This window comes from Pan paniscus, chromosome 2, assembly GCF_029289425.2.
Source record: "Pan paniscus chromosome 2, NHGRI_mPanPan1-v2.0_pri, whole genome shotgun sequence".
Lineage (NCBI taxonomy): Eukaryota > Metazoa > Chordata > Mammalia > Primates > Hominidae > Pan > Pan paniscus.
Window position 1 is genome coordinate 130,455,855 of NC_085926.1, and position 26,735 is coordinate 130,482,589.

General features: G+C 37.4%; 1 protein-coding gene across 3 annotated transcripts in view; it reads left to right on the forward strand.

Annotated features, from left to right (window-relative positions):
* The window catches only part of DNAJC13 (DnaJ heat shock protein family (Hsp40) member C13), a 119,236-nt gene that overhangs the window by 85,593 nt on the left and 6,908 nt on the right, over positions 1–26,735 (forward strand). For all 3 annotated transcript variants that reach the window (XR_004670727.3, XM_008976110.6, XM_003822516.6), the window contains 13 exons: positions 1,781–1,897; positions 5,621–5,798; positions 7,564–7,655; positions 9,127–9,226; positions 10,973–11,047; positions 11,255–11,367; positions 17,435–17,604; positions 17,764–17,806; positions 18,147–18,320; positions 20,214–20,393; positions 20,744–20,884; positions 22,790–22,933; positions 25,600–25,699. Coding sequence is in view for 2 of the 3 variants with exons in the window: in XM_008976110.6 (XP_008974358.2) it covers positions 1,781–1,897; positions 5,621–5,798; positions 7,564–7,655; positions 9,127–9,226; positions 10,973–11,047; positions 11,255–11,367; positions 17,435–17,604; positions 17,764–17,806; positions 18,147–18,320; positions 20,214–20,393; positions 20,744–20,884; positions 22,790–22,933; positions 25,600–25,699 (1,627 nt within the window). In the remaining variant the exon portion in view is untranslated. The remainder of the gene's footprint in view (positions 1–1,780; positions 1,898–5,620; positions 5,799–7,563; positions 7,656–9,126; positions 9,227–10,972; positions 11,048–11,254; positions 11,368–17,434; positions 17,605–17,763; positions 17,807–18,146; positions 18,321–20,213; positions 20,394–20,743; positions 20,885–22,789; positions 22,934–25,599; positions 25,700–26,735) is intronic.

Sequence of the window (26,735 nt, forward strand, 5' to 3'; positions counted from 1 at the left end):
TATTCTGATGGAATCTCTGGAAGTACAGCAGTATTGATTAGAACAGAAATCCACTATTTCTCACTTTAGTGTCAGTCAGTATGGCTTTCTGCCACCCAATATTTGGCCCATTTAAGAAGAGCATTGTGTTGTATGTTGTAATACATTAGGAATTTTTGTTGTTGTTACCACTTATATACAGCTGTCTTCTATTTTAACCAGTTTTTGAACCCAGAAACCTTATTTTAGTTGTTCACTTCAGCCTCTTTTTGCTAGTAAGTGAAAGTTGCTTTCCAGTATCAAGACTGAACATTTTTTCTACCCTGCCACCTTTTAGTGGAGAAGCTATTACTGAGCCGTGAAAAAAAAACAAAAGGCAGTAGGATGGGCAATAAGGAGAAGACCTGGATAATCCATAGACTAGATGGTTGAGTCTTGATGATTTTGAAGATAATTATGTGTGTGGCTTTGGAAATTAGAGTAACTATTACTGTAACATCTCAGTTATTTAGCGTTTTTGAGCTCATTCCATGTTAGTCACCTAGAACTCTTTATAGATAAAATTTTTGAGAATTGCAGAGCTAGGGAGAACAGGTCTTACATGTCTGTACATTATCTTTTTTTTTTTTTTTTTTTTGGAGATGGAGTTTTGCTCTCGTTGGCTCAGGCTGGAGTGCAATGGTGTGATCTCGGCTCGTCGCAACCTCCGCCTCCTGGGTTCAAGTGATTCTCCTGCCTCAGCCTCCCGAGTAGCTGGGATTACAGGCATGCGCCACCATGCCTGGCTAATTTTGTATTTTTAGTAGAGATGGGGTTTCTGCATGTTGGTCAGGCTGGTCTCGAACTCCTGACCTCAGGTGATCCGCCCGCCTCAGCCTCCCACAGTTCTGGGATTACAGGCCTGAGTCACCACGCCCGGCCTTCTGTACATTATCTTTTACCAGAATAGACATAATAACATCTCTTTGTTTAGCATTTTATAATTTATTGTATACTTTTACATGTTATTTTAGTCCAATCTAAATTCCTTTTGGTTTCAGTCTTAATATTCATGGGACTGTTTTTCTCCCATTCCTCCTTTATTTTTCAGCACTTTTGTTCAGTGTATTACTTTTTTTTTTTTTTTTTTTTTTTTGAGATTGAGTCTCACTCTGTTGCCAGGCTGGAATGCAGTGGCATGATCTCGGCCCACTGCAGCCTCTGCCTCCCAGGTTCAAGTGAGTCTCCTGCCTCAGCCTCCCAAGTAGCTGGGACTACAGGCATGTATCACCATGCCCAGCCACTTTTTGTATTTTTAGTAGAAACAGGGTTTCACCATGTTGGCCAAGATGGTCTCGATCTCTTGACCTCATGATCCACCCGCCTCGGCCTCCCTAAGTGCTGGGATTACAGGCATGAGCCACCGTGCCCGGCCTAGTGTACTACTTTTTAAAACCCAGTCCAAATATGCTCATTTCTCAGCTCTGTCATCCTACGTCTTACTAGGTCTGATGTCTGCTGAGTTGATTGAGAAGAATAAAGCGTCATACTTGCTTTATAAACTCTGGCTCTAAGACCTTTGTTAGCTGACCTCTGATCCTTTGAAATTTTAAAATGAGTTAATAATAGTAATATTTGGGATAAAAAATTATAATGTAATTGTATGCCTATTCCAAAGTCTTTTTAAGTGCTGTGACATGTATCACACCACATTTTTTCTCTAGAATATGCATAGATCTCTCAAGTTATTTATCTGTTAAGTTATTAAACTGAACATGGATAGATTTACATCTAACAGTCTATTTTTTCATCTTTTAAAAAGGGTGATTGTGACAAAACTTATGGATCAGAATTTGTCTACAGTGATCATGCCAAAGAACTTATTGTAGGGGAGATTTTTGTTAGGGTGTATAATGAAGTTCCTACTTTCCAACTGGAGGTAAGCTCTCTGCTTTTAATTTTACCTGATACCTTTGATCATTTGTTACTGAAAGTTACTAGTTTATTCACACTTTATAGAGGCACACTTCATTTTATTGCACTTTCTTTACTGTGCTGCTTTTTTTTTTTTTTAAACAAATCAAAGGTTTTTGGCAACCCTGTGCCAAGCAAGCCTATTGGCACCATTTTTCCAATAGCATGTGTTCACTTCATGTCTCTGTGTCACATTTTGGTAATTCTCTCAATATTTCACACTTTTTCATTATCACATTATGGTGATCTGTGATCAGTGATGTTGCTCTTGCTAATTGTTTACATAAGATCGTGAAGTTCATCAATAGTGAACTTCATCAATAAATGTATGTGTTCTGATTGTTCCACCAACCAGTCATTCCTTGGTCTCCCTCTCCTCTGGCCTCCCTATTCCCTGAGTCAACAATATTGGAATTAGGCCAGTTAATAACCCTGCAACGGCCTCTAGGTGTTCAAGCGAAAGGAAGAGTCACAGGTCTCTCACTTTAAATTAAAAGCTAGAAATGATTAACCTTGATGAGGAAGGCTTGTCAGAAGGTTAAATAGGCCGAAAGCTATGCCTCTTGTGCCACACAGCCAAGTTGTGAATGCAAAGGAAAAGTTCTTGAAGGAAATTAAAAGTGCTCCTCCAATGAATACATGAATGATAAGAAATTGAAACAGCCTTATTGCTGATATATGGAAAGTTTTAATGATTTGGATAGAAGATCAGACCAGCCACAACATTCCCATAAGACAAAGGCTAATTGAGAGCAAGGCTGTAACTCTCTTCAATTCTGTGAAGGCTGAGATAGAGGGTAAGGAAGCTGCAGAAGAAAAGTTTGAAGCTAGAGGGGATTGGCTCATGAGGTTTAAGGAAAAAAACTGTCTCCATAACATAAAAGTGCAAGGTGAAGCAGCAAGTGCTGATGGAGAAGCTGCAGCAAATTACCCAGAAACTTAGCTAAGATAATTGAAGGTCACTACACTAAACAAGTTTCTAATGCCTTCTATTGGGAGAGCTTGCCATCTAGGATTTAGCTAGAGAGGAGCAATGTCTGGCTTCAAAGCTTCGAAGGACAAGTTGACTGTCTTGGTAGAGGCTTATGCAGCTGCTGACTTTTAAGTTGAAGCCAGTGCTCATTTACCCTTCTGAAAATCCTAGGAACTTTGAGAATGATAAATCTGTTCTCACTTATAGGTAGAGGCTAAACAGTGGGTACTTATGGACATAAAAGTGGCTATAATAGACACTGGAGACTACTAGAGGGAAGAGGGGGGTGGTCAAGGTTGAAAAACTATTGGGTACTGTACTCAGTACCTGGGTGACAGTCATACCCCAAACTTCAGTATTCCAGGTAACAAGCCTGTACATGTACCCCCGAATCTAAAACAAAAGTTGAAATTATTTTTAAAAAATTATGCTAAATCTGCCTGTGCTCTATAAATGGAAAAACAAAGCCTATATGACAACACGTCTGTTTATGGCATGTTTTACCAAATATTTTAAGCCCACTGTGGAGACCTACTGCTCAGGAAAAAAAGAGCTTTCAAAATACTACTGCTCGTTGGCAATGCACCTGGTCACCCAAGAGCTCCGATGGAGATGTACAAGGAGATTAATGTTTTCATGCCTGCTAATACAACATCCATTTTGCAGCCCATGGATCAAGGAGTAATTTCAACTTTTACATCTTGTTATTTAAAACATACATTTCAAACAGCTATAGCTGCCATAGATAGTGATTCCTCTAATGGATGTGGGCAAAGCAAATTGAAAACCTTCTGGAAAGGATTCACCTTTCTAGATGCGTAAGAGCATTTGTGATTCATGGGAGGAGGTAAAAATATCAGTATTAACAGGAGCTTGGAAGAAATTGTTTCCAGCTCTCATGGATGACTTTGAGAAGTTCAAGATTCCAGTGGAGGAAGTCACTGCAGATGAGCTGGAACTAGCAAGAGAACTAGAATTAGAAGTAGATCCTGAATATGTGACTCATTTGCTGCAATCTCATTATAAAACTTGAAGAGAAAAAGGGGTTGCTTCTTGTGGATAAGCAAAGAAAGTGATTCTTGAGATGAAATCTTGTGAAGATGCTGTGAACATTGTTAAAATGACAAAAGATTTAGTATATTACATAAACTGAGTTGATAAAGCAGCAGCAGGGTTTGGGAAGATTGACTTCAATTTTGAAAGAAGTTCTCCTGTGGATAAAATGTTGTCAAACAGATCACATGCTACAAAGAAATCTTTCATGAAAGGAAGAGTCAGCTGATAGAGCAGACTTCTTTGTTTTACTTTGGGAAGCCACCCCAACCTTCAGCAACCACCACCCTGATTAGTCAGCAGCTGTCAACATCAAGGTGACATTCCCACCAGCAAAAAGATTGACTTGCTGAAGGCTCAGATGATTGTTAGCATTTTTCAGTTAAGGTATGCACGTAGTTTTTTTTAGACATGATACTATTGTACACTTAATAGACCACAGTATAATGTAAAAATAACTTTTATATGCACTGGGAAACCAAAAAATTAGCTTTATTTTGGTGATCCGGAACTGAACCCACACTATCTCTGAGGTGTGCCTTTACACCGAAATAATACCAAATGCTTGTGATGGGGTGACCACTGACAGCTTGTGAGCCTCTTTATCTTGATTGTTGAAGAATTGAATTTTGTGAAGTTTATTCATAAGAAGTTGTTCGTTGCCCAGCTTTTTCTTATATTTTGTGCCTACTGCTATCCCACTGGGCCATGTTTATATGCCTTTAACTCACTAGTCCTTCATGGATGTACAAGGCCAGTTACATGCTCATTTCATCACAAGGGATATCAGACCACCAGACACAAGGCTTCCTCTGGCCAATATTAGGAGAAAATATAGGTTGAAAATAAAGATTTTTTTAGAAGATGACTGGAGTCACATCAGATCATCTTTTGTGATGATTCCTCATCACTTCCAGAAGCAGCTGAGGAGCTTCTTCTGAGTGCTTGGGGATCATATAGGGAGTTTTTGCTTTCATTTTTTGTTTTTTCTATTTAAAGACGGGTCTCACTGTCTTGCCCAGGCTGGTCTCAAACTCCTGGCCTCAAGCAGTCCTCCTGTCTCAGCCTCCCAAGTAACTGGGATTACAGGTTCAAGCCACTGCCCCTGGCTTGTAGGAGGTGGCAAAGAGGATTTGGTGGTTGATTTGTTTGTGAAAAGGAAAGAAGTGAGGCTTTGTTTTAGAGTTTACTCTTAGAGGAAAAATGTACTATGCCATAATGTATATCACGTATCACAGAGTAATATATATGTAAATAGCTATTAAGCAGAATGAGTTAAGTGACTTGTGACGTCCCTTTGAAAATTGTCCTTTGAATTTATGTTCTAAATTTTATATAACTTTTAATTATAAAAATATAACCAAATTTTAGAAGTTCTGTATCATACTATCTGTTACTTCGATTGATAAAGGGAGGAGGTATTCTAATCTCAGAATTGTTACACTAAGATCCTAATGGGAGTATATCAGATCTCTGGAAGTTGAGAAATACTTTATAATGTTTCCTGCCCTCTACATCCCCCCTATAGTGCATAGGTGTATTCATGTGTATGTATACTTTAATCATGTTTTATTCACTTTCATAGCTTAAAGTTCTTTCTTTTGCTATGGAGTTATTTCTTAGGGCACCCATGTTGTTTAAATACTTGTCTGCATTGATTAGGTTCCAAAAGCATTTGCTGCAAGTCTCTTGGATTATATAGGCTCGCAGGCCCAGTACTTGCACACATTCATGGCCATCACACACGCGGCAAAAGTGGAGTCAGAGCAACACGGAGATCGCTTACCGAGAGTAGAAATGGCTTTGGAGGCTCTGAGAAATGTCATAAAATATAATCCAGGTATGTGACTACACCTTTGATCAGTAAGACTCGTATAATACAGGAGCCCTAAAAATTCCAATAATCAATTTTATCAGGGAAACTCAGGGAAAATTATACTTGGTTATAATGTATTAATATAACATTACAGGGAATTGACCCTGTAATAGTTTTACAATAAAAGTTAAGCTGGGGAGAGAGGTCAAGGCACTATGTTTAGAAAAATTCATGTCTTTATGAGAACATGTGTCTAAATGAGTTGAAAAGGCAGAATAGTTTGATAGTATAAAATTTCACATTGATGTCTTAAGTTAACATATCAAGTATAAGTGCTTGAATTAGATTTATTTAATAATAAGTGATCTAATTTTTGCCTCCTTTCTGGTCCCTAACCAGTGCCATGTGCATATGGGCACTGATATTTTTCAAAAATTGCCTGAAGTTTTTGGTGTATAAAAATTGAAATAAAGATATGAGAGTTCCTACTCTTAATCATCTTTAAGAGGACATTTCCAAAAACATTACTCTAGCCTGACTCCAGGGAGATGGATGAGTGAAAATGTAACAGCTTCTCTCAACTCTAACTTAGATAATAAATATAGAATATAAACCTAAAATGATACAAATTCAATTTAAATTACTCGATCTTTTAAAATAACATTGAACATTACCTTTCAAGTACATTTTTACTCTTCTTAGTATGTATTAAAGTACTGTTAAAATTCTGACTTTTGGGTTACTGCCAAAAAGTTATTTAAATAAAATAACAGTAATTAAATATTGGGAAAATTACGCATTTACAAGATGTACATTGGGATGTTATTAAAGACAGTGTTATAAAATCTGAAGAAAACTTGTCTTTTATTTGGAGTTGTCAAAGTGTCGAATATTACTAGTGGTATGTTAGGTACAAAGAAATTGTAGCAGAGCAGACTATTGATTTGGAACTTGTAAAGAGTTGAAGAAAGGCCTGTGCAGAAATCCTTCTGATAATATCCATCAAGTTTATTAGAATTAACTCTCTCGTAATTTAGAAGTATGGTTTGTGTGTCATTGATGTATTTGACAGTTATTCCCTATCAATAAGTGGTTTGAAAATGAATTTAAAAGCAACATATTTATAGAATATTCTCAGACTCTTTAAGTTGAAGGAGTCTTACTGAGCTATCTTAAGAATCCTCAAAAGATAAGAAATTACACTGTATGTTTTACTACCATATAGAAGAGGAAGAATATGCTGAACAAAACGGAAGTAAATATATGGGATTAGGATTTGAGGTGGGTAGGAATGGAAATACCATTTCATTTTATGTATTTTCACAAGGAGTGCTTTGTATATTCATACCAGTTTGTTTGTATTATAGTTAAGTGGCAGAGTTCTAACCTAGTCTTATTTAAAAGCCAAATCATGTCAGAGTCTCCCAGAATATAATTAGGTTGAGGGGGGTAACCCTAAGGTCTAGAGGTAAAGAGTGAAATTACTACCTTACACTTTAGATTTTTGAGCTATATTTGGATTGTTTGTTTGATAAAGGTCTTAGCCTGAGGGTTAGGGGTGGGGATGGGAATGAAAACAAAGTAAACCTAAAAAGCTCTAACACCTTACATTTTGCCTTTTAAGACTTATTGCTCCTTAGAGGTCCTCCACTTACTTCATGTCACAGATGTTTAGAACCGGTTATCAGAGACTTAAAATTGACAGTAAACAACAGTGTATATCGGTTTTCTGAAGTTAAATAATTTCAAACATCTCTTGGAAGTAAACCATTTTATTCTTATTCTCTAGGTTCTGAGAGTGAATGCATTGGGCACTTTAAGTTGATATTTTCTCTTCTCCGAGTTCATGGAGCTGGTCAAGTGCAGCAGTTGGCTTTAGAGGTAAAAGCGTTTTGTACTAAAGCGTGTTGCCTTTCCTACCACTTACCATGTGTAATTTGAGTCTCGATCAGTCATTGTCTGAAGTTGAAGTGTGCTTTTTTGTTGCATCATTTTGCCTATTAAGACACATCAATATTTTTTGAAATTTGAATTAACATGCTCAATTTGAAGAGTGAATATTGCACAATTGCACAATGTCGTTCTAAGTGGTTCTCTTTCTGTTATGCGTTAGGGCTTGGGATAGTGTTGTACAGTGTCAGGTATGAGTTAAGAATGGGCTTTACTGGGGAAGCTTAGAAGCCACACATCAGCAAGAAGATGATAGAGGGTTTCTGATTGCTGTGTTCCTATGGAGAGACATACTGAGGCCATATCTGTTGGCTACATACTGTGGGTTTGCATTTCAGAGGAGTGATCCTTGTCCCTCCCCCGCAGTTGAAACTCCCTTCTTACAAATCTAGTACAAGAGCTACCTTTTCTGTGAGGGTTACAGACAGACACCTGGGTATGCTGCTGTTATAGGAGTTGCCTAAAAAGGCCAGCTGCCAGAACCCATGAGTCTTAAGAGTCCAAGAGAAGTTGGAGTCCCCTTGTTCAGGATATTGAAGCCACTGGTCCCATAGGATGCTGTTTAGATGTAGCCTTTTCTTCTGAGAGAAGCAAGAAGTCCCTAGTCACAAGTAGTTCTTTGCCCAGGCAACCGAGACTTCCCAGGATTATTTCTGAGATCTTGCTCTTTGTGACACACAGTTTATTGCAAAGAACACCAAATGCAACCCTGCAGTAACAGGTATATAGATGGTTTATGAATAATTTGTGTAACATGTTCTTAGATAACATTTTGGCTTAAAACAGATTTTTAATAGAATAAAAAAACTTTAAATTGGTCAAAGAGCTTAACAAGCAAGTTATTTAAATCGAAAAACATGTTTTCCTACTTAATTCCTTCAAGCATCTTGTAACTTTTTAAATAAACGTCATTAAATGTAGGATATGTTGCACTGAGACGCTGACCAATGATGTTTAGATGTATACTCTCAAAGATGTGAGTGGTCATCCTTTCTGAAAGAAAAACATACCTATTTCTTTATAATAGAAACATAACCCCAATCTATTGTGCAGGGTACTGAAGACATTTGCTTTTTTCCTCTAAAAGTAAGAGTCCCAGTAGTGAGAATCATTATTTTCCTAATCACCAGCCCCTATCCAAACTCTGTAATTGGAAAACACTATAGTATATACCTTAGTTCTGGAGCATGTATGGGTATAGGATTGAAGGCTTCTTAGAAACCTCAAGGTATTATTTCCAAAGAGATTAATAAAGGCAATCTTTTAAAATTAAACTCTTATCTAAAAACTAAATGTTTCATCCCCCAAACATTTGTCTCACTTGTACAGTCTATATGACCTAATTTGATTTAGGTTCAAAATTATTTCTGAAACTTTTACTATCCTGTTGATTAATTTTCAGGTTGTGAATATAGTGACATCTAACCAAGACTGTGTCAACAATATTGCTGAATCAATGGTTTTGTCCAGTTTATTGGCTCTTCTACATTCATTGCCATCAAGTATGTATACAGATGGAATTTTGGAAACCACAGCAAGATTAGCCCATGGAAAGGAGTTGTTGCATAGTTGATACAAAACCTCAAACAAATGTCATCTATGTTTAGTTTTAAAGTGTTATTTACACTAGATTTGTCTTCCTAATAATGTTTTACATACGTTACTGTCTTGCATTTCTCATGTCAAAAGTTGAAAGTTGGGGGTGAGAGAGGTCCAAAACCAAAGGAAAATAACCTGGGATTTTCAGTTTGTTGAGATCTACACATGGGTAATTGAGAATTAACTAATATTTCATGGTTTACTAAACATAAGTAATCTTGGATGATAGAAAACATGCTTAAGATACAGATGGCCTTGTATTCAGCTTAGTGTTCAAATCTGTGTACTTTGTCTTTTGCTGATTTGATATTAATAAGATAAAATACCAAGGTGGTTTAAAAAAATATCAACCTTATTTCCTGAACACAGCCTGCCCTAATCTATATAATTACCTAGTCTAATAGTTTATAGTTGTGCTAAAACCAACCCTGAGATTGCTTTTCAAAGGCAGGAATATTGAGTTTGTAGGCAATTACAATATAACTTCAAACTCAGCAATAACCAGAATACATTGCTTAGTTGGCTTTGCCAATCCCTTTGAAGTCATGTTAATCTTGAATTCATGTCTGTCCACCTCCTTAAGAGAAGGAACCGTGTCGTTCATCTTATATACCAGTGGCTTGCTTATGTTTGGTGTTTATGTTTGGTAAATTGAGTTGAATTTCCATGGAAATTTTTTTTTTTTCAATACATGATATGCTTGAAACAGGTTTTAAAATGGCAGCTTTGTAAAGTCATTTGCAGATTGTTTTTATCATACCTGCAACCTTAGTTGGTTTTTCTTTTTTCTTGGTTTTCAGTAGCTTTGTGAGACTTCAAACAATGTAAAACTAAACTGGTTGGTGAAGTAAAGGATGTTATGGAACTCATAATTTTTAAAAGTGTAACTTTATACTTATATAGTCCAGTCAATATTTTAATCTTACAGGGAAAATAGCTGGCATCCAGATATTTTAGCCTACTCTCTATCATTCAGACTTCAGACTAAATTATCTTACACTGTTTGCTAAGGTACATTGTTACTATTCTTGTTGTTTTCATCTCAGCCTAATACTTTGCAGCCTCTACCTTATTTGCCAACACTTTATTCCTTTGGCAACCTGTCATTCCCATTTGACTCTAGAAGAGTTAAGTCCAGTAACCTATACTTGCATATAATATGGTAGTGACTGGGTGAGAGGCACACAGGCTTTGTCCAGAAGGATGCAATTATGTCTTAGAATGGAACCCGGTCTTACAACTGCTACTTCCTACTTTTTCCCTCAAGACAGTAGCACCAGGTAAAAATCTTAGATGCCTGATTAGAGTGTCCTCTGGGTGTCAGGAAATCAGATTTTTGGATGTGCAGTGCACAATGAGGTAGGAAGACGGGGTTTTATAGTGGTTATGAATCTGGACTTCAGAGTCAGACCTGCATACAAAACTCAACTATACCACTTATTAGCTGTGAGACCTTGGGCCGGTTAAACTGGGCATCAGCTTCCTCACTCATAACATGGCCATGAAAATACCTGTCTCACTGGTTATTATGAGGATTAAATATGACATCCTGTGTAGAACATCTAGTTAAGTGCCTGGCACAGAGCTGGTGCCAAGTAAATATAAGCTAACCTGATGATGCATTCCTTGAAATGTCTTTTACTCTGCAGGTCGTCAGCTTGTTCTGGAAACTCTTTATGCTTTGACATCGAGTACAAAAATAATCAAAGAAGCAATGGCAAAGGGTAATGTATAGAGTGCTTTCTTAGCTAGTCATGTGCAATATAATGAAGCTTATTTTGAGCTGCATTTTACAGCCTGATAAACTAGAAGAATGCTTTGGAATGTTTACAGTTTTTAAAAACTACATTCAGTTGAAATATGGTTGAAAATGAATTCTGATTAGAAAAGTCAAATTCTTTATAAGCGCTAATTCTCTTTTTCCTTCATAGGTGCTTTGATCTATTTACTGGATATGTTCTGCAATTCAACACATCCACAGGTTCGAGCCCAAACAGCAGAACTTTTTGCCAGAATGACAGCAGATAAACTAATAGGTCCAAAGGTAGGCACAAAATAAGTTCTTGAAAGGAAATTAATTATTAAAGCATTGTTACTTTGATACTGATTTCAAGAAGTTTACCGAAATCTGAGATGGTGAGGATAAGGAAATGACGTGATGTGAAAGCTGGAAAATTGACATTCCGGGAATTGTTCCTATATATTACTGTTTGAGAAAACTAGAGTCAGGGCAGGCTGTACTGGAATTGAAAAGTCTTAAGAGAATGTTTGGATTATGATAAACTGTTCATCTCCCTCAAAGAGGGAACAAAAAGTATATCAAGAGTATGACAGAAGATAGGTTAGACTTTCACACTACAAGGATTGGCCTGTGGAAATAACTAGTGAAGGAGATGGTGGTTTGTGTATTTTACATTCCACACCTGAATTATTAAGGACATGCCACCCTCAGCAGTGAATTCATATAGGGACATGAGTGTAACAACACTTCTGGCTTCCACCTCTGCAGGGAGATCTTTTATTCCAAATCTGGATGATCTCTGGATCCATGGTCCAGTTTGGAGAGCAGGATACTTGTTAAAACAATAGTTCTGAATAGAATTTCATTCAGGTGCAAGTGGTATCAATGTCCCTTTATTTTGTTACTAAGTCAGTTTCACAAGTAGTACTCACTGAAGAGTCCTCTGTGCCTGCCCACAAAGCAGCCCCTTAGTCATAGGGAGAACATGAAATAAACGCTCAGGAGTCCTACTTTCAGAGTTTGATTCAGTTAGATCTAGGGTGGGGCCCAGGAGTCTCCATTCCTAACATGCTTCCAAAGTGATTCTTTTGAAGCCTATTTGGACTGATATTTAGGGATCATTATTCAAGCAAGTCCACAAAGGCACTTTGGGTAAGGAGGAGGCTAAGATCCCCTACCTCTATCTAAAGCCAGGGTGGCTTCCTTTGTACACATTGTGCCTCCATGTAAAGTTCAGTTTGAAAAAAAAAGTCCGAGGCTAATTAAACACTTTTTACATTAATAAAACAAATTGGATTCAGTTGTTTTCTTGCTCGAGCTCTCAGTCTAGGTATTGAGAATCTGTCATAGGACCTGAAACAGTTTTACTTTAGTAATAAGTTAAGTCTTCTGCAGGGTTGATGAGACAAGCAAGATTACATTTGGAAGCCTACAGGAGGGTCTATAAAATAGTTAATATTGAATTTCCTTAAAGCTAGAGCTAGGTAGCACATAACTGTAATATCTAATATTAGTTATTTTTTCTTTATTAATTTTTTTTATTTATTATTATACTTTAAGTTTTAGGATACATGTGCACAACGTGCAGGTTTGTTACATATGTATACATGTGCCATGTTGGCGTGCTGCACCCATTAACTCGTCAATAGTGTTTTAGACGCTTAAGTATGTACTGGAATTGACTGAGCTCTTTGGTTATATTTCTGACCTTTGAAATACATGAGGGACAAATTTTATCAAGCTGACTGTTTTTACAGTCAGCTTAAACTTTCTGTATAGACAAAACACAAGTATCAACACCTTAATTGCAAGAGATTCTAGAACCGGGGTCGGTAAATTTTTTTGTTTTTGAGACAAGGTCTGGCTCTGTTGCCCAGGCTGAAAGTGCAGTGGTGCAATCTCAGCTCACTGCAGCCTCTGTCTCCCAGACTCAAGCCATCCTCCCATCTCAGCCTCCCAAGTAGCTGGCACTACAGGCACGCACCACCACACCTGGCTAATTTTTGTATTTTTTTGTAGAGGTGGAAAGGTTTGGCCATGTTGCCCAGGCTGGTCTCAAACTCCTGAGCTCATGTGATCCACCCGCCTTGGCCTCCAAAAGTGCTGGAATTGGCAGGGTGAGCCAGTGTGTCTGGCCAAATTTTTTTTTCCTTTTTGGTAACAGTTTTCTTGAGCTATTAATATCATTGACATACCATACAGTTCACACATATCTAGTGTACAATTCAGTGGTTTTTAGTATATTCACAGATTGAGCGATCATAATCAATTTTAGGTTTGATTTTCATCAACCCAAAAAGAAACCCTATTTCTATTAGCAGTCACTGTCCATTCTCCCTTTCCCCTAGCACCTGACAACCACTGATCTATTTCCTTCTGGATAGATTTGCTGAATGCTGGGCATTGTATATAAATGGGATCATACTATGTATGGTCTTTTGTGACTGGCTTCCGTTGTTTTCATCTATGTTGTAGCAAGTATTAGTAAATTTATTTTTATTGCCAAATAGTATTCTGTGTTTTGGTATCCATTTATCTCAATGGACACATGGATTGTTTCTATTTTTTGGCTCTGCTAAAGTACACTACTGTGAACATTTGTGTACAAGTTTTTGTGTGGACATGTGTTTTTGTTAGGAGTGTAATTTCTGGGTCATATGGTAACATTATATTAAACCTTTTGAGGAATTGTCAGATTGTTTTCCAAAGTAGCTCTACCATTTTACATTCGCCTAGCAATGTATTTATCATCTTCTCCTCTAACACTTGTTATATCTTTTATTACAACCATCCTAGTAGGTATGATGTGTTACATCATGGTTTCGATCTGCATTTCCCTGGTGGCTAATGTTTTCATGTGCTTATTGGCCATTTGTACAACTTTTTAAGAGAAATGTTTATTTACATCCTTCACTAATTTTTAAATTGAGATTATTTATATTTTTATTATTGAGTTGTAATTGTTATGTTTTAGATACTAGTCCCTTATTATAGGTATGATTTTTAAGTATTTTTTCACATTTTCCTGATTGTTTCTCCACTTTCTTGGTGGTGCCCTTTGAAACACAAAAACTTTTAATTTTGAGGAGATCCAGTTTATTTTTTGTTTGGCTTGTTCTTTTGATGTCATATCTAAGAAACCATTGCCTAATCCAAGGTTACAAAGATTTATGGCTATGTTTTCTCCTCAATTTTATAGTATTAGCTCTTAGGTTTATGTTTTTGATCCATTTGAGTTAATTTTTATCCATGGTATGAGATAGGGGTGGGCCAGTAAACTTTCTCTATGAAGGGCTTCACGCTGCTGATGAAGACATACCCAACACTGGGCAATTTACAAAAGAAAGAGGTTTATTGGACTTACATCTCCACGTGGCTGGGGAGGCCTCACAATCATGGTGGAAGGTGAAAGGCATGTCTCAAATGGCAGCAGATGAGAGAGGAGAGACTGTGCAGGGAAATCTCCCTTTTTAAAACCATCAGATCCCTTGAGACTTACTATCACGAGAACAGAATAGCACGAGAAAGACCTGCCCCTGTGATTCAGTTACCTCCCACCCCGTCCCTCCCACAACATGTGGAAATTCAAGATGACATTTGGGTGGTGACACAGCCAAACCATATCAAAGGACCATATAGTCAATATTCTATCCTTTGTGGGGCATGTGATCTCTGTTACAAATATTGAGCTCTTCTGTTGTAACAGGAAAATAGCCATGGACAGTAAATGAACAAATGGATGTGGCTGTGTTCAAACAAAACTTTATATATGAAAATAGATGGCAGGCCAGATGTGACCCCTTGTTTGCCAGCCCGTGTTCTAGAATAGCTGAGTAACCTGAACATAACTGGAGATTTATGGTCACGGTATTTGCCTTATGTAAGTTTTTTGCTCAAATGTTTAATAGTATACACACCAGTGAGTAATAAACTTATGTAGTTCTTAGCATTTGAAAAACATCCTGGTAAACTTTGCTTTAATACTGCTTTTTACAGATGATAGACTTGGGTCATTCATTAAATTGAATTAAATTAGAATACTAAACAAGCATTCTCAGAAATCCGATAGGAAGAGACTTTTGATTTTGTATAGCTGGTCAAATAATGTGCCTTTTTAAAAAGTATCAGATGACAGTAGGTTAAATTAAACAAATTTAGAAATGAAAGGACTCATGTTAAGACAGTTATCCTAAATACAATTAAAGTTTGCTTTCATATCAATTTGATAAGACTCATAAATATAGCTCTTAAATAAGACATTTGAAATTCACCCAACTGGTCAATAGATGATTTCTGTAGCAGTCACACAAATACAGCTTATTACAAGTATATAGTTCACTTCTAAAAAGGTTATTACTTCAAATTTAGTTTACTTGCCATAAAAATTTCAATTTTTGTTTCAAGCTGCAAAATATTTTAAAATAGGTTAGTTATTAGGAGTTCTTTTAAATACTAGTCTATAATGAAATCTGTTAAGACATATCAGATATTTCTGCCCTAAAATTTATGTAGAATGATTACAACAGTGATTCTTATTAGACAGCTAAGTATGTTTCAGAAGACAATTTTGTTAAAAACCTTAAACACAACAGTCAGGTACAGTGACTCATGCCTGTAATCCCAGCTATTCAGGAGGCTGAGGCAGGAGGATTGCTTAAGGCCAGGAGTTCAAGACCAACCTGGGTGAGGGAGAGAGACCCCATCTCTTAAAAAGAAAAACAAAAAAAAAAGGTTAGAAGTTAGCCAAGCACGGTAGTGCACCTGTAATCTTAGCTACTCAGGAGGTTAAGGAGGGAGGATTACTTAAGCCCAGGAGTTCGAGGTTGCAGTGAGCTATGATCACACCACTGGACACCAGCCTGGTGACAGAGTGAGACCCTGTCCAAAAAAAAAAAAAAAAAACCAAAAGATAAAAAAAAACAATAAGCAGTTGTATTAAAGGTGATGTAATTGGCCTGATACAGCAAGATGGCAGCATAACGTTCTGAGCAAAACTCTTGCTTTATGAATCACAGATCACTGACTTAATGAGTCTGGGTAACTTGTCTGTCTTTAGCTCCACAGTGAAAAAATTGAAATAAATGGCCTTTAAATCCCGCTCTAACTTTTAGGTGCTTCTTTGACATGTATTTCTCTGGTCTTTGTGAGAATGAGCTACTAGGGGCAGATATACCACAGTGAGCAGGTCAAGCGTTGTTCTTACACTCAGGGAGCTCATGACCAAGAAGAAGGACATACTTAATCACTTTGTCTACCTTCTCTTGTCCTCTGTAGAGTTTAATTATATTTCAGCACAATACTCTCATCATATTTAGGGAATATAGGAAGAAATAAGCCTGTGAAACCTCTTGTTGAGTTTACCTTGATGGTATTATTTAATATATAACAAATGCCCTTCCATGGGAACCCCAGGAGAAATTGCTTTTTTCCTCCAGAAACAGTTGGGTGTCTCTGAAGCAACTGATATGATTTTATTTTGTGGGTGTTCTGTTATGTAATTGAAATTTAGTTCATTGGCTGCTAGGAAATTCAGAGCTAAATTTGTAGTGTATCTCTCGCAGTTGTGGAGGTTTTATGTTTCTTTCGTGTGCTGACTTCATATTAGTCTTCATTTATTCAAGTATTTAAGCATCTGTTATGTGCCAGGGGCTGAGAATACAAGCAATGAGTAAGAAAGATTGGGCCTAGAGGGTTTCCGTAAGATAAGATTTGAGCCCAGAATTTGACACGGAGAAGAGATAAACGTGATGATCTGAAGGAAAAACACTTTCCCAACCCTCATTTTTCCCTTTGCCCCATGCCTCACATGAATTTTCATTTTGTCTGTATGTATGTGCTAGATGTATTTTTTAAAAGCTGCTTTTTAAATCCTTTCTGGAAAAAGACACAGTGTAACATAAAACATGCAGCAAAATAAATGCACTAGAAAATACTTGTAAGACAGAGGTAGAATGAGAAAAATTAGTTTGTGTGGGCAGGGGCTATAAAAGAGAGTGTGGAAGGGACAAGCCTGGCTAAGGGCATTCTGCATATTGTAAGGCAAGACCTACGAGGTGTGCTCTGGGAACTTTACCATACTAGTGATACTGAGGCAGGGGGTGAAAATGAAACTTCTTTGGTCACCATGGCGGAACAGAGAAAATGAAACTTGATAGGTAAGTAGGCTCAGGTCGTACTGAGTCTTATTTAAAGGTACCTTTGCATAAACCGAGGATTATCTTTTTCACTCCAGAACTTTTAGGTAATGGTTATGGCCCACATAAGTCATAACACAAATTATGTTGATATTCTATCTTATTAGCAAAATACAAACAAAATATTGAGGTGTTTCCAATAGGTGTCTTTTTCATTCTCAAACCTCCTCGTATAGGTTCGAATTACGTTAATGAAATTTCTACCAAGCGTTTTCATGGATGCTATGAGAGACAATCCTGAAGCTGCTGTACATATTTTTGAAGGAACTCATGAAAATCCTGAGTTAATTTGGAATGATAATTCCAGAGATAAAGTGTCCACAACAGTTAGGGAAATGATGCTAGAGTAAGTAAAAACAAAGGTAATAATTTATAGCCTTTAAATAAAATCACTGGGAAGGGCAAACATTTCTTACTGTGCCCATCACCTCTAAAACTTATGCTAAAGGTTAATGAAAATGTATTTGTGACTGAAGTTTGGTATCCATCCCTTTTTTTCCCCAAGGCACTTTAAAAATCAGCAGGACAACCCTGAGGCAAACTGGAAGGTAAAATATACTTTTATTTTACATCTTATTTTTTGTTGATTTAGTTGTTTTCACTTTCTACTGAGTCAGTTTAATGCTGACCTATAACTACTTTGTCATCAAGACTCTTGGGTATTCCCCTGGAAAATAAGGCTTCAAACATAAAAATTGGAATACTTACTTTCGAAGTTAGTAAGAGCACCCTTTCTGAACTTTATTAAGAAAAAATAAAACTCATAATTTGATTATATTATGGCTATTTATGGACTGGTTACCATTATAAACAATTCTTTAATATGGTGTGCATTTCTAGCTTCAAGATTATTAAGTGACTTGACTGTGGTTCTTTCTCTATTTAAAGTTGCCTGAAGATTTTGCTGTGGTGTTTGGAGAAGCAGAGGGTGAACTTGCTGTTGGAGGAGTCTTCTTGAGGATCTTTATTGCACAACCAGCCTGGGTTCTAAGAAAGCCTAGAGAATTTCTTATTGCCCTGTTAGAAAAATTAACTGAGCTCCTAGAGAAGAACAATCCTCATGTAAGCTTCAGTCAAAAGCAAAACATTTCAAAGACTTGGCTAACTAGACTGATGGTGTTTCTCTTACAACCTTATTCACAAAGACCATGAATTAGGAATTGGCCAGCTCTTTCAATATAGCAGCCACATTTAAATTCACATATGCCCCTCGATCATTTTTTTGCCATGTTCAAAAGTGAAGCTCTTTAGTATGTTTATGAACCGAAGTTATAGAGATATCTATATTGAGAGGATGCTATTTCTAACAGTTACAGAAGCCCGAAAAGAAGGTTTTTACTGTCCATCTCTAATGAATATGTAATTTTAAGGAGAAACCTGTGTGTTCGGTGTTCCTCTGAGAGTGTGTTCTGCTTGGGCATGTGCTGCACTCTACTTTGTGTATATGGCAGGGATAACCCTAGTCAAAGAAATTGACAGAAGAGTAGTAACTATGTGGTTGAATCCTGTATATGTGGCTGAGGCTGCCAGGGAAGCAGGAGTGAGTGAAAAGGTAACTTTGGTCTTGTGTTTGGCAAGCCAAATACCGCGATAGTATATAAGATTTTGTTTTTCAAAGTCTTTTTTTTCAGAAGGTTTAAGATTTTGTTGAGATTGAAGACAATTGACCTGCATGATTGTTGTTTAAACAGGCTGGCTACAGAATAAGGTGATTAAGAGCCTGAGTGGTGTTATTTGATGGTCCCAGCCATACCACTGACCAGGTCTGTGACCTTGGGCAGTACCTCATGACTCTGCCTCAGTTGCTGCATTTATAGAATAGTCATAGCACCTGTCTCTGAGGCAGAGGTTCTGATGAGTTAATACATATATAGAATGCTTAACATAATGTCTGGCACATTTCAAGTGCTTAGAAATTAGTTACTATCATTAGCTTAGTAAAACATATTTTTAAAACATGATTAGCTTGCTGAGTATTTACCAGTGCTACTTTCCATAGTCATATTCCTCCAATAGGATTTCTACTACATACATAGTTTGCTTGGAAAATGCAGTCCTCAAAAGCTAAAACTTAGGGAAAGCACATAGCAGTTTCCTCCTATATCACCTTTCTTTTTGGACACATTCCAATTTTAATGTTAATTTAAGATGCATTTTATTATGTTTCTGGATGTGTGCATCTGGTGGTATAAGCTGAAGGTCTTTCCAATCCGTTATCCACAATAGAAAGTGCTTTGTGGGAGCCAGACATGTTAAATAGTAGGATTTTTAATGAAACTGGGAAAAACATTTCACTAGTTCTGCATTCTTCTGGATTATTGTTCTGACACTAACATACCTGCAACATGGTCTACAAATTTCTAGTAATATCATTTGGGACATGATCTCTTAAACCTGCAATAGAGGCTGGGCGCGGTGGCTCACGCCTGTAATACCAGCACTTGGGGAGGCCAAGGCGGGCGGATCACCTGAGGTCAGGAGTTCGAGACCAGCCTCAACATGGAGAAACCCCGTCTCTACTAAAAAAAATACAAAATTAGCCAGGCGTGGTGGTGCATGCCTGTAATCCCAGCTACTTGGGAGGCTGAGGCAGGAGAATTGCTTGAACCTGGGAGGCAGAGGTTGTGGTGAGCCGAGATCGCGCCATTGCACTCCAGCCTGGGCAACAAGAGCGAAACTCCGTCTCAAAAAAAACCTGCAATAGAAATTGGGTATACCTAACCGAGTGAAATCCTGCTTAGATTAAAATAGCATATTCTTAAAGTCCTTTAGATTCATGCCTTTTATGAAAGAAAATGGGAAGTTCATTGTTCTCTTAGGATTAGTGAATCTGTTTTCAAGTATCAGCACTTAGAACTTTTGAATCCCTAGTTTTGAACACCAAATACATTACCTTGGATATTTAGGACTGTGTGAGTATTTTATAGTTGATTTATTTTTGTTTTACACCTGCAGGGAGAAACTCTGGAAACCTTGACAATGGCAACAGTGTGTCTCTTCAGCGCACAACCTCAGCTGGCAGATCAGGTCCCGCCATTGGGCCATCTTCCCAAAGTTATCCAGGCAATGAATCATAGGAACAATGCCATTCCTAAGAGTGCCATTCGGGTTATCCATGCCTTGTCTGAAAATGAGGTATTGATGAATACACTTAGTAGTTTATAAGTTCCAGAATTTATCTATGCTCCCTTCTTGACGGATATAAGTTGTAGTATTATATAAATCCCCTTTCTGCCATGTGTCCTTTTGCATACGAACCACATGGTATTTTATTAGTTCTGGGTTTATCAAAACTGGTATTTATCAAATCAGTTTTGATAAATACCATTTAGGTGATATAATTAATAGATTAAATTTGGTTCAATTCATTGTTAAACTGAAAGTAAGGGATTCTTTTTTTACTTATTTACTTATTTTGTTATGGTATTTACTATGTTATATAAATATTGCCAGTCTACAAGTAACCTTCTCTTTTGGGCACTTAGCTGTGTGTTCGAGCCATGGCATCTTTAGAGACCATTGGCCCACTGATGAATGGAATGAAAAAGCGAGCAGATACTGTTGGTCTAGCCTGTGAAGCAATTAATCGAATGTTTCAGAAGGAGCAGAGTGAATTAGTAGCACAAGTAAGTGACTTTCTAGATTTAGCACTATTTTAGGAAAGCAAACATACCAAGTAGATTTTTACCTATTTGGTACTGATTTGGTTTCCTTGACTTAAGGTTGGTGAGAGTTAACTTGTGAGTTTGTGTATAAACAATTTTATATTTTATATATACAAACACATACAGTAGTGTGTATAATACGTGTGTATATGTGTATGTATATATACGTGGATGTTTGTGTATATATACACACACACAAAAATGGGGCCAGCTGCCAACAGTCTTACCAACTTGAGAGTACTTTTATGGTGTATAAAATTTACATTTTGGCTATCCATTGTGCAATTAGCTTAGTAGCTTGTTTAGCTTGATTTGTAAAATGTGCTTCATCCTCTTTGGAAAAATTCATTCGTTTATTTATTCCTTTGTTTCTTAAGTCATGTTTAAGAAACATGCCAAGATACTGCCTTTTTCAAAGAGACTATCCACCTAATGAAAACTGGACTTGGTGGATATCCATGTAGACAGATGTTGAAGGAACAAAAAAGATGCAATAAATTTAAAAACTTACAAAAGCGATCTTTCTAAAATGTAACTCAAAGAACAAATACCACATGATCTGAATTGTAAGTGGAGTCTAAAACAATCAAACTTATGAAGCAGAGAGTAGAATAGTGATTACTAGAGGCTGGGGTTGGGGAGAATGGGAAAATGCTGGTCAAAAAGTACCGTTTCTGTTAGGAAGAATAAGGCTTTTAAGATCTATTGTGCATTATGTTGACTATAGTTAATAATACATTGTATATTTCAAAATTGGTAAGAGTAAATTTTAAATGTTTCCACAAAAAAATAAGTATTTGTAATGGTAGATATGCTAATTAGCTTGATTTATTCTGCATTGTATGCATGTGTCATAACATCACTTTATTTCCCATAAATACATACAATAAAAAATAATAAAGTATTTAAATAGAATTCTGAAATATAACTGAGCCATTCTTCATCTTAAAAACCATTCAGTGGTTTCTCATTACCTGCCAGATGACTAAGTGACATCTGGTATCCTTAGCCAGAATACAAGGCCCTGCATCTTTATTATCTGGGCTTCCCCTTCTCCCAGCCCCTCAGCCTTACCCACTGGACCCTCATTGAGGCAAGTAGAGCTGTTGGGTACATCTCAAGGAGATACTGGATGCTCTAAGGTTCAGACTTATGATTGGCTTGAGGAGTTTGATGTGTAGGAAAGAACATGAGCTGGTACTACCACTTGTTGGCTCTCTGACCTCAGACATGATATTTAACCTTAAAATGCTCAGATTTCTCATCTGTAAAATAAGGTTGTGACTATCTCAAAAGGTTGTTATGAGAACAGTACCTGAAAAAAGAGGTGCATTCACTAAATGTCTTTTATTTCTTCCTATTCCCTCTGAGTTTCAAAATGGATAGTGAAAATTGTGACGTTAGATTATTATTCAGCTTTTATTAGGCTGATATGAAATGTACGATGACCACAAAGATTGATGTTTGAAGAAAATATGAAAAAATACTAATGTATTTCAGAGATTGTTGCCTATTAATACAGTGTTACTAGGGCAGGCAGCCCAGTATAGGGGCTAAAAGCTCAGGTTCTATGTTTTCTGGCTCCAGATACATATTTTAATACTGCCCAGCTCTGTGATTATAAACATACTTTTACCCTCTGTGCATTAATTGAATAAAATAATTGATGTATAGCATTTAGAATGGTTAATGGACAGAATAAAATCTCATTAAATAAAAATGTCATTAGATACTTAAGCCTGTGAATGGCATTAAAATACGGTGCAACAGGCTGCCTTCCAGGTAAGTCCTGTGGGTAAAATTATTTCTTCAGTGGATGATTTGCATTTTTTCTGTGTGTTTATATATGCTTAATATTTCGTCTAGGCCCTGAAAGCAGATTTGGTTCCATACCTCTTAAAATTACTCGAAGGCATTGGCCTTGAAAACCTGGACAGCCCAGCAGCCACTAAGGCTCAGATTGTTAAAGCTCTCAAGGCAATGACTCGAAGTTTGCAGTATGGAGAACAGGTGAGTCTGCATAGAGTCAACTTTTGATATTCTAAAAGCCAGGGTCTTGGCCATGGATGGTCCACGTACCTGTGTTCAAGTTCCACTTACAGATATGGTTCTGTTGGCTGTAACTGGAGAAGATCCAGAGCCCAAGGATGGACTTGCATACCTGCCTCATAACTGATGAAAAAGCATAAACCATATACTCAGTATTCAGGAGAATTCTTCTGGATAGTGATGGCATGTTGTACATTTCAGGAAGAAAAATGCTGGAAATCTTTAGCATGGAATATGCAGCATTTAGTGCTGCTTAAGATTAACTTTCAGCTCTAGGAGTTATTGATGGGTAGTGATAACCAAATTCATTAACCATCCGATAATGCTATTTTAAAAGATGTAGAACATCATTTTTGTTTTCATTTCCTTTCTTGCTGGTGCTTAAAAAGTGTTGGTTTTTTTTTTCTTTGGTCGTGACTTTGTTTTTCCTATGTGTGTTAATGTATTTCAGCTGCACGTATTTGCTGACTTCAGGCCTGTTCAGTAATTTAATTTTCCTCATTGGTTTTATTTTTATTATTTCCTCTAAGGAGTTCCTCATTCAGTGTACTATATAGCCCTATCTACTAATGCTCATTTTCTTTTAATTGACGTGAAATTTACATAGCATAAAATTAACCATTTTATGGTGAATAGTTAAGTGGCATTTAGGACATTAACAGTGTTGTACAAACACCACCGTATCTAGTTCCAAAACATTTTCATCACCTCTGTACCCATTCAGCAGCTACTCTCCCTTTCTTCCTTCCCCCAACCTTTGGCACCCACCAATCTGTTTTCTGTCTCTGGATTTACCTCTTCTGTGTATTTCATATAAATAGAATCATACATATGTGACCCTTTGTGTCTATCTTATCATTTAGCATGTTTTTAAGCATCATCCATGTTACCAATGCTTCATTTTTATGTCTAAATATGTCATTGTACGTAAATGCTCCAATTTGTTTATCCATTCATCTATTGATGGACATTTGGGTTATTTCCCCTACTAATGTTCCATAGGTTTTAATTGACTTCAGCTACAGCTTCCCGGTAGTGAATTTACTGGATTTGTATGTTTCAAGTAAAGAAACATTTTTCATACCATTGTCATTCTATCAATATGATCATTTAAATGATTTAAAATGATATTAGGCTGGGCGCGGTGGCTCACGCCTGTAATCCCAGCACTTTGGGAGGCCGAGGCGGGTGGATCACGAGGTCAGGAAATCAAGACCATCTTGGCTAACACGGTGAAACCCTGTCTCTACTAAAAATACAAAAAATTAGCCAGGCGTGGTGGCAGGCGCCTGTAGTCCCATCTACTCGGGAGGCTGAGGCAGGAGAATGGCAGGAACCCAGGAGGCAGAGCTTGCAGTGAGCCGAGATAGCGCCACTGCAGTCCAGCCTGGGTGAAAGAGCGAGACTCTGTAAAAAAAAAAAAAAAAAAAAAAGAGATACTAAAGAAGAGAGGCAGCACTTCTGCAGATATTAAAGAAGAGACTGCAGTATTGCTGCAGTCATTAACTGATGTGTTTTTAGAAGTATTTTCTTGGTTTTTGCCTATGAGTGTTCTAAATGCCAAGCAAAGCCTCTCCTGCGTACCACTTGCAGCAGTTGTCTTGTCTTTGACTTGCCTCAGGATTCCTGGTAATGAAATTAGCAAAGTAATCCTGACACCCACTTTCTACACCCAAGGGAGGGGAGGAAAGAGGTATAGTAGTTTCTAAATAGGAACTCCCCTACCAGCTTTACAACTAATCACTTCCACTGCTGCTTCTTTCCTGGGCTGGAGCAGGTGCCCCCCTCCCTTGGACTCACATGGTCCCCTTGTATAACCCTACTTTAATTCTTACCACAAAATTATTTGACGCTGTCTTCCCTACTAGATTGTAAGCACTTCAGAGACAGTCTGTCTTTCTCATCTTTGTGTTCACTGTGCCTACCACATAAGAGGTGCTCAGTAAATACTAGATATGAACATTGATGTGCAAAAGCTATTCACTAAGGTGGTATTTCCTAAATGTTTTGTCACACAGAAATGTCTTTCATCTTAGTTTAGTGCATATTCCCACACATGTATTATTTATACTCATATATGTGTATGTATTTCAAGTATATACAAGTACCCATTTTACTTCTGATACTCTGATGCTTTCTATATTGACCAATTTTGTTTTTTCAACAACACTCCTGATTGTTTCATAAACCTCTTTAGGTCACAGCTCATAATTTGAAACACTGCTTTAAGTTTTAGCTCAATTTGGCTGTACCTTCTGCCCAAACTCCTTCCTCAGGAATAGCTCATCAGCCCATACACTGTCAGCCATCTGTTACTGTCACAAGAAAATACTCTGCATAGGTATCTTCCTCCTTGAATTACATATAAGTCGGTAATTGTAGATTCAAATAATAGAGTCCAGCTTCAGAGGGACGACTGACTTGAGGACTTCTTTGGGTCTGCCTTAATGAGATGTGTCTGGCATAGTGCCTGCTATGGAGTGTTTGATGAATGCTAGTTCTTGCTCCATATTTGGGTCTTTCCTCACTGGCCTTCTTCCTTGTTGCTTTGGAAGTTGGTTTTTCTTTTTGTCTTCCAACATCCAGTCCTTGATTTTATGTTCAAAGGGCTTGTTTTACTTTCCTAGGTGAATGAAATCCTGTGCCGTTCTTCAGTCTGGAGTGCCTTCAAAGATCAGAAACATGATTTGTTCATTTCTGAGTCACAAACAGCAGGATACCTCACAGGTAATCCATACCTAATTGGTTATTGTAAGACACCTGGCAGAAGCCACTTGGACCTTCCTTTTGCCCTAAATAGACTTAAAATTGTGTTCAGAGTGTTTCTTAGGCTACCAGCTGACCTTTCTTGGAGGTGCTATGAGCATGTAGTAGACCTATGGTCTTAGCTTTATATAGCATGCAAACTGTTGTTGTGTTGAATGGGTACTGACTAAAGCATGTATTTTGTTCAGTTTTGATCCAGTTAATTGGGTCATAGAATATATTTGGAGCATGTCTGTATTAAAGTATTTATCTTGTAAAGAGAAGGAATAAATATCTGCTGAGGAATATCAGTGTCAGAAACATGATTCATCATTCCATATCTGTCAGAATAACAGATTAAAACTCCAAATATGTATAATTGTATGTAAAAGATATTCTTGGCTGGGCATGGTGGCTCACGCCTATAATCCCAGCACTTTGGGAAGCTGAGGCGGGCGAATCACGAGGTCAGGAGATCGAGACCATCCTGTCTAACACAGTGAAACCCCATCTCTACTAAAAATACAAAAAATTAGCCAGGCGTGGTGGCGGGCACCTGTAGTCCCATCTACTCGGGAGGCTGAGGCAGGAGAATGGTGGGAACCTGGGAGGCAGAGCATGCAGTGAGCCAAGATTGCGCCACTGCACTCCAGCCTGGGCGACAGAGCAAGACTCCGCCTCAAAAAAAAAAAAAGATATTCTCCTAAGTTTCCAGTGATTCGTTTATGGTTTTGCTAAATATTTAGGGTGTGTCGTTTTATGGGGGTGGAATACATAGGTATCATGAATGAAAGGATGTTTTACTGCTTTGGTTTCAAAAGATACTATGTTTAAAACTCAGAACATTTGACACATTAATTGCATAATTTTAGAATAGTCATTTTCATATAGGCTTCAACATAAGTCAGACTCTTGCTGAATGCTAAAGAGGCAATATCTAGTCTGCTATAAAAGTTCTTAATTTGAAATTAACCTTAGGAATATGAGGCGGTTCTTGCTGTCTGCCTGAAATTGTAGT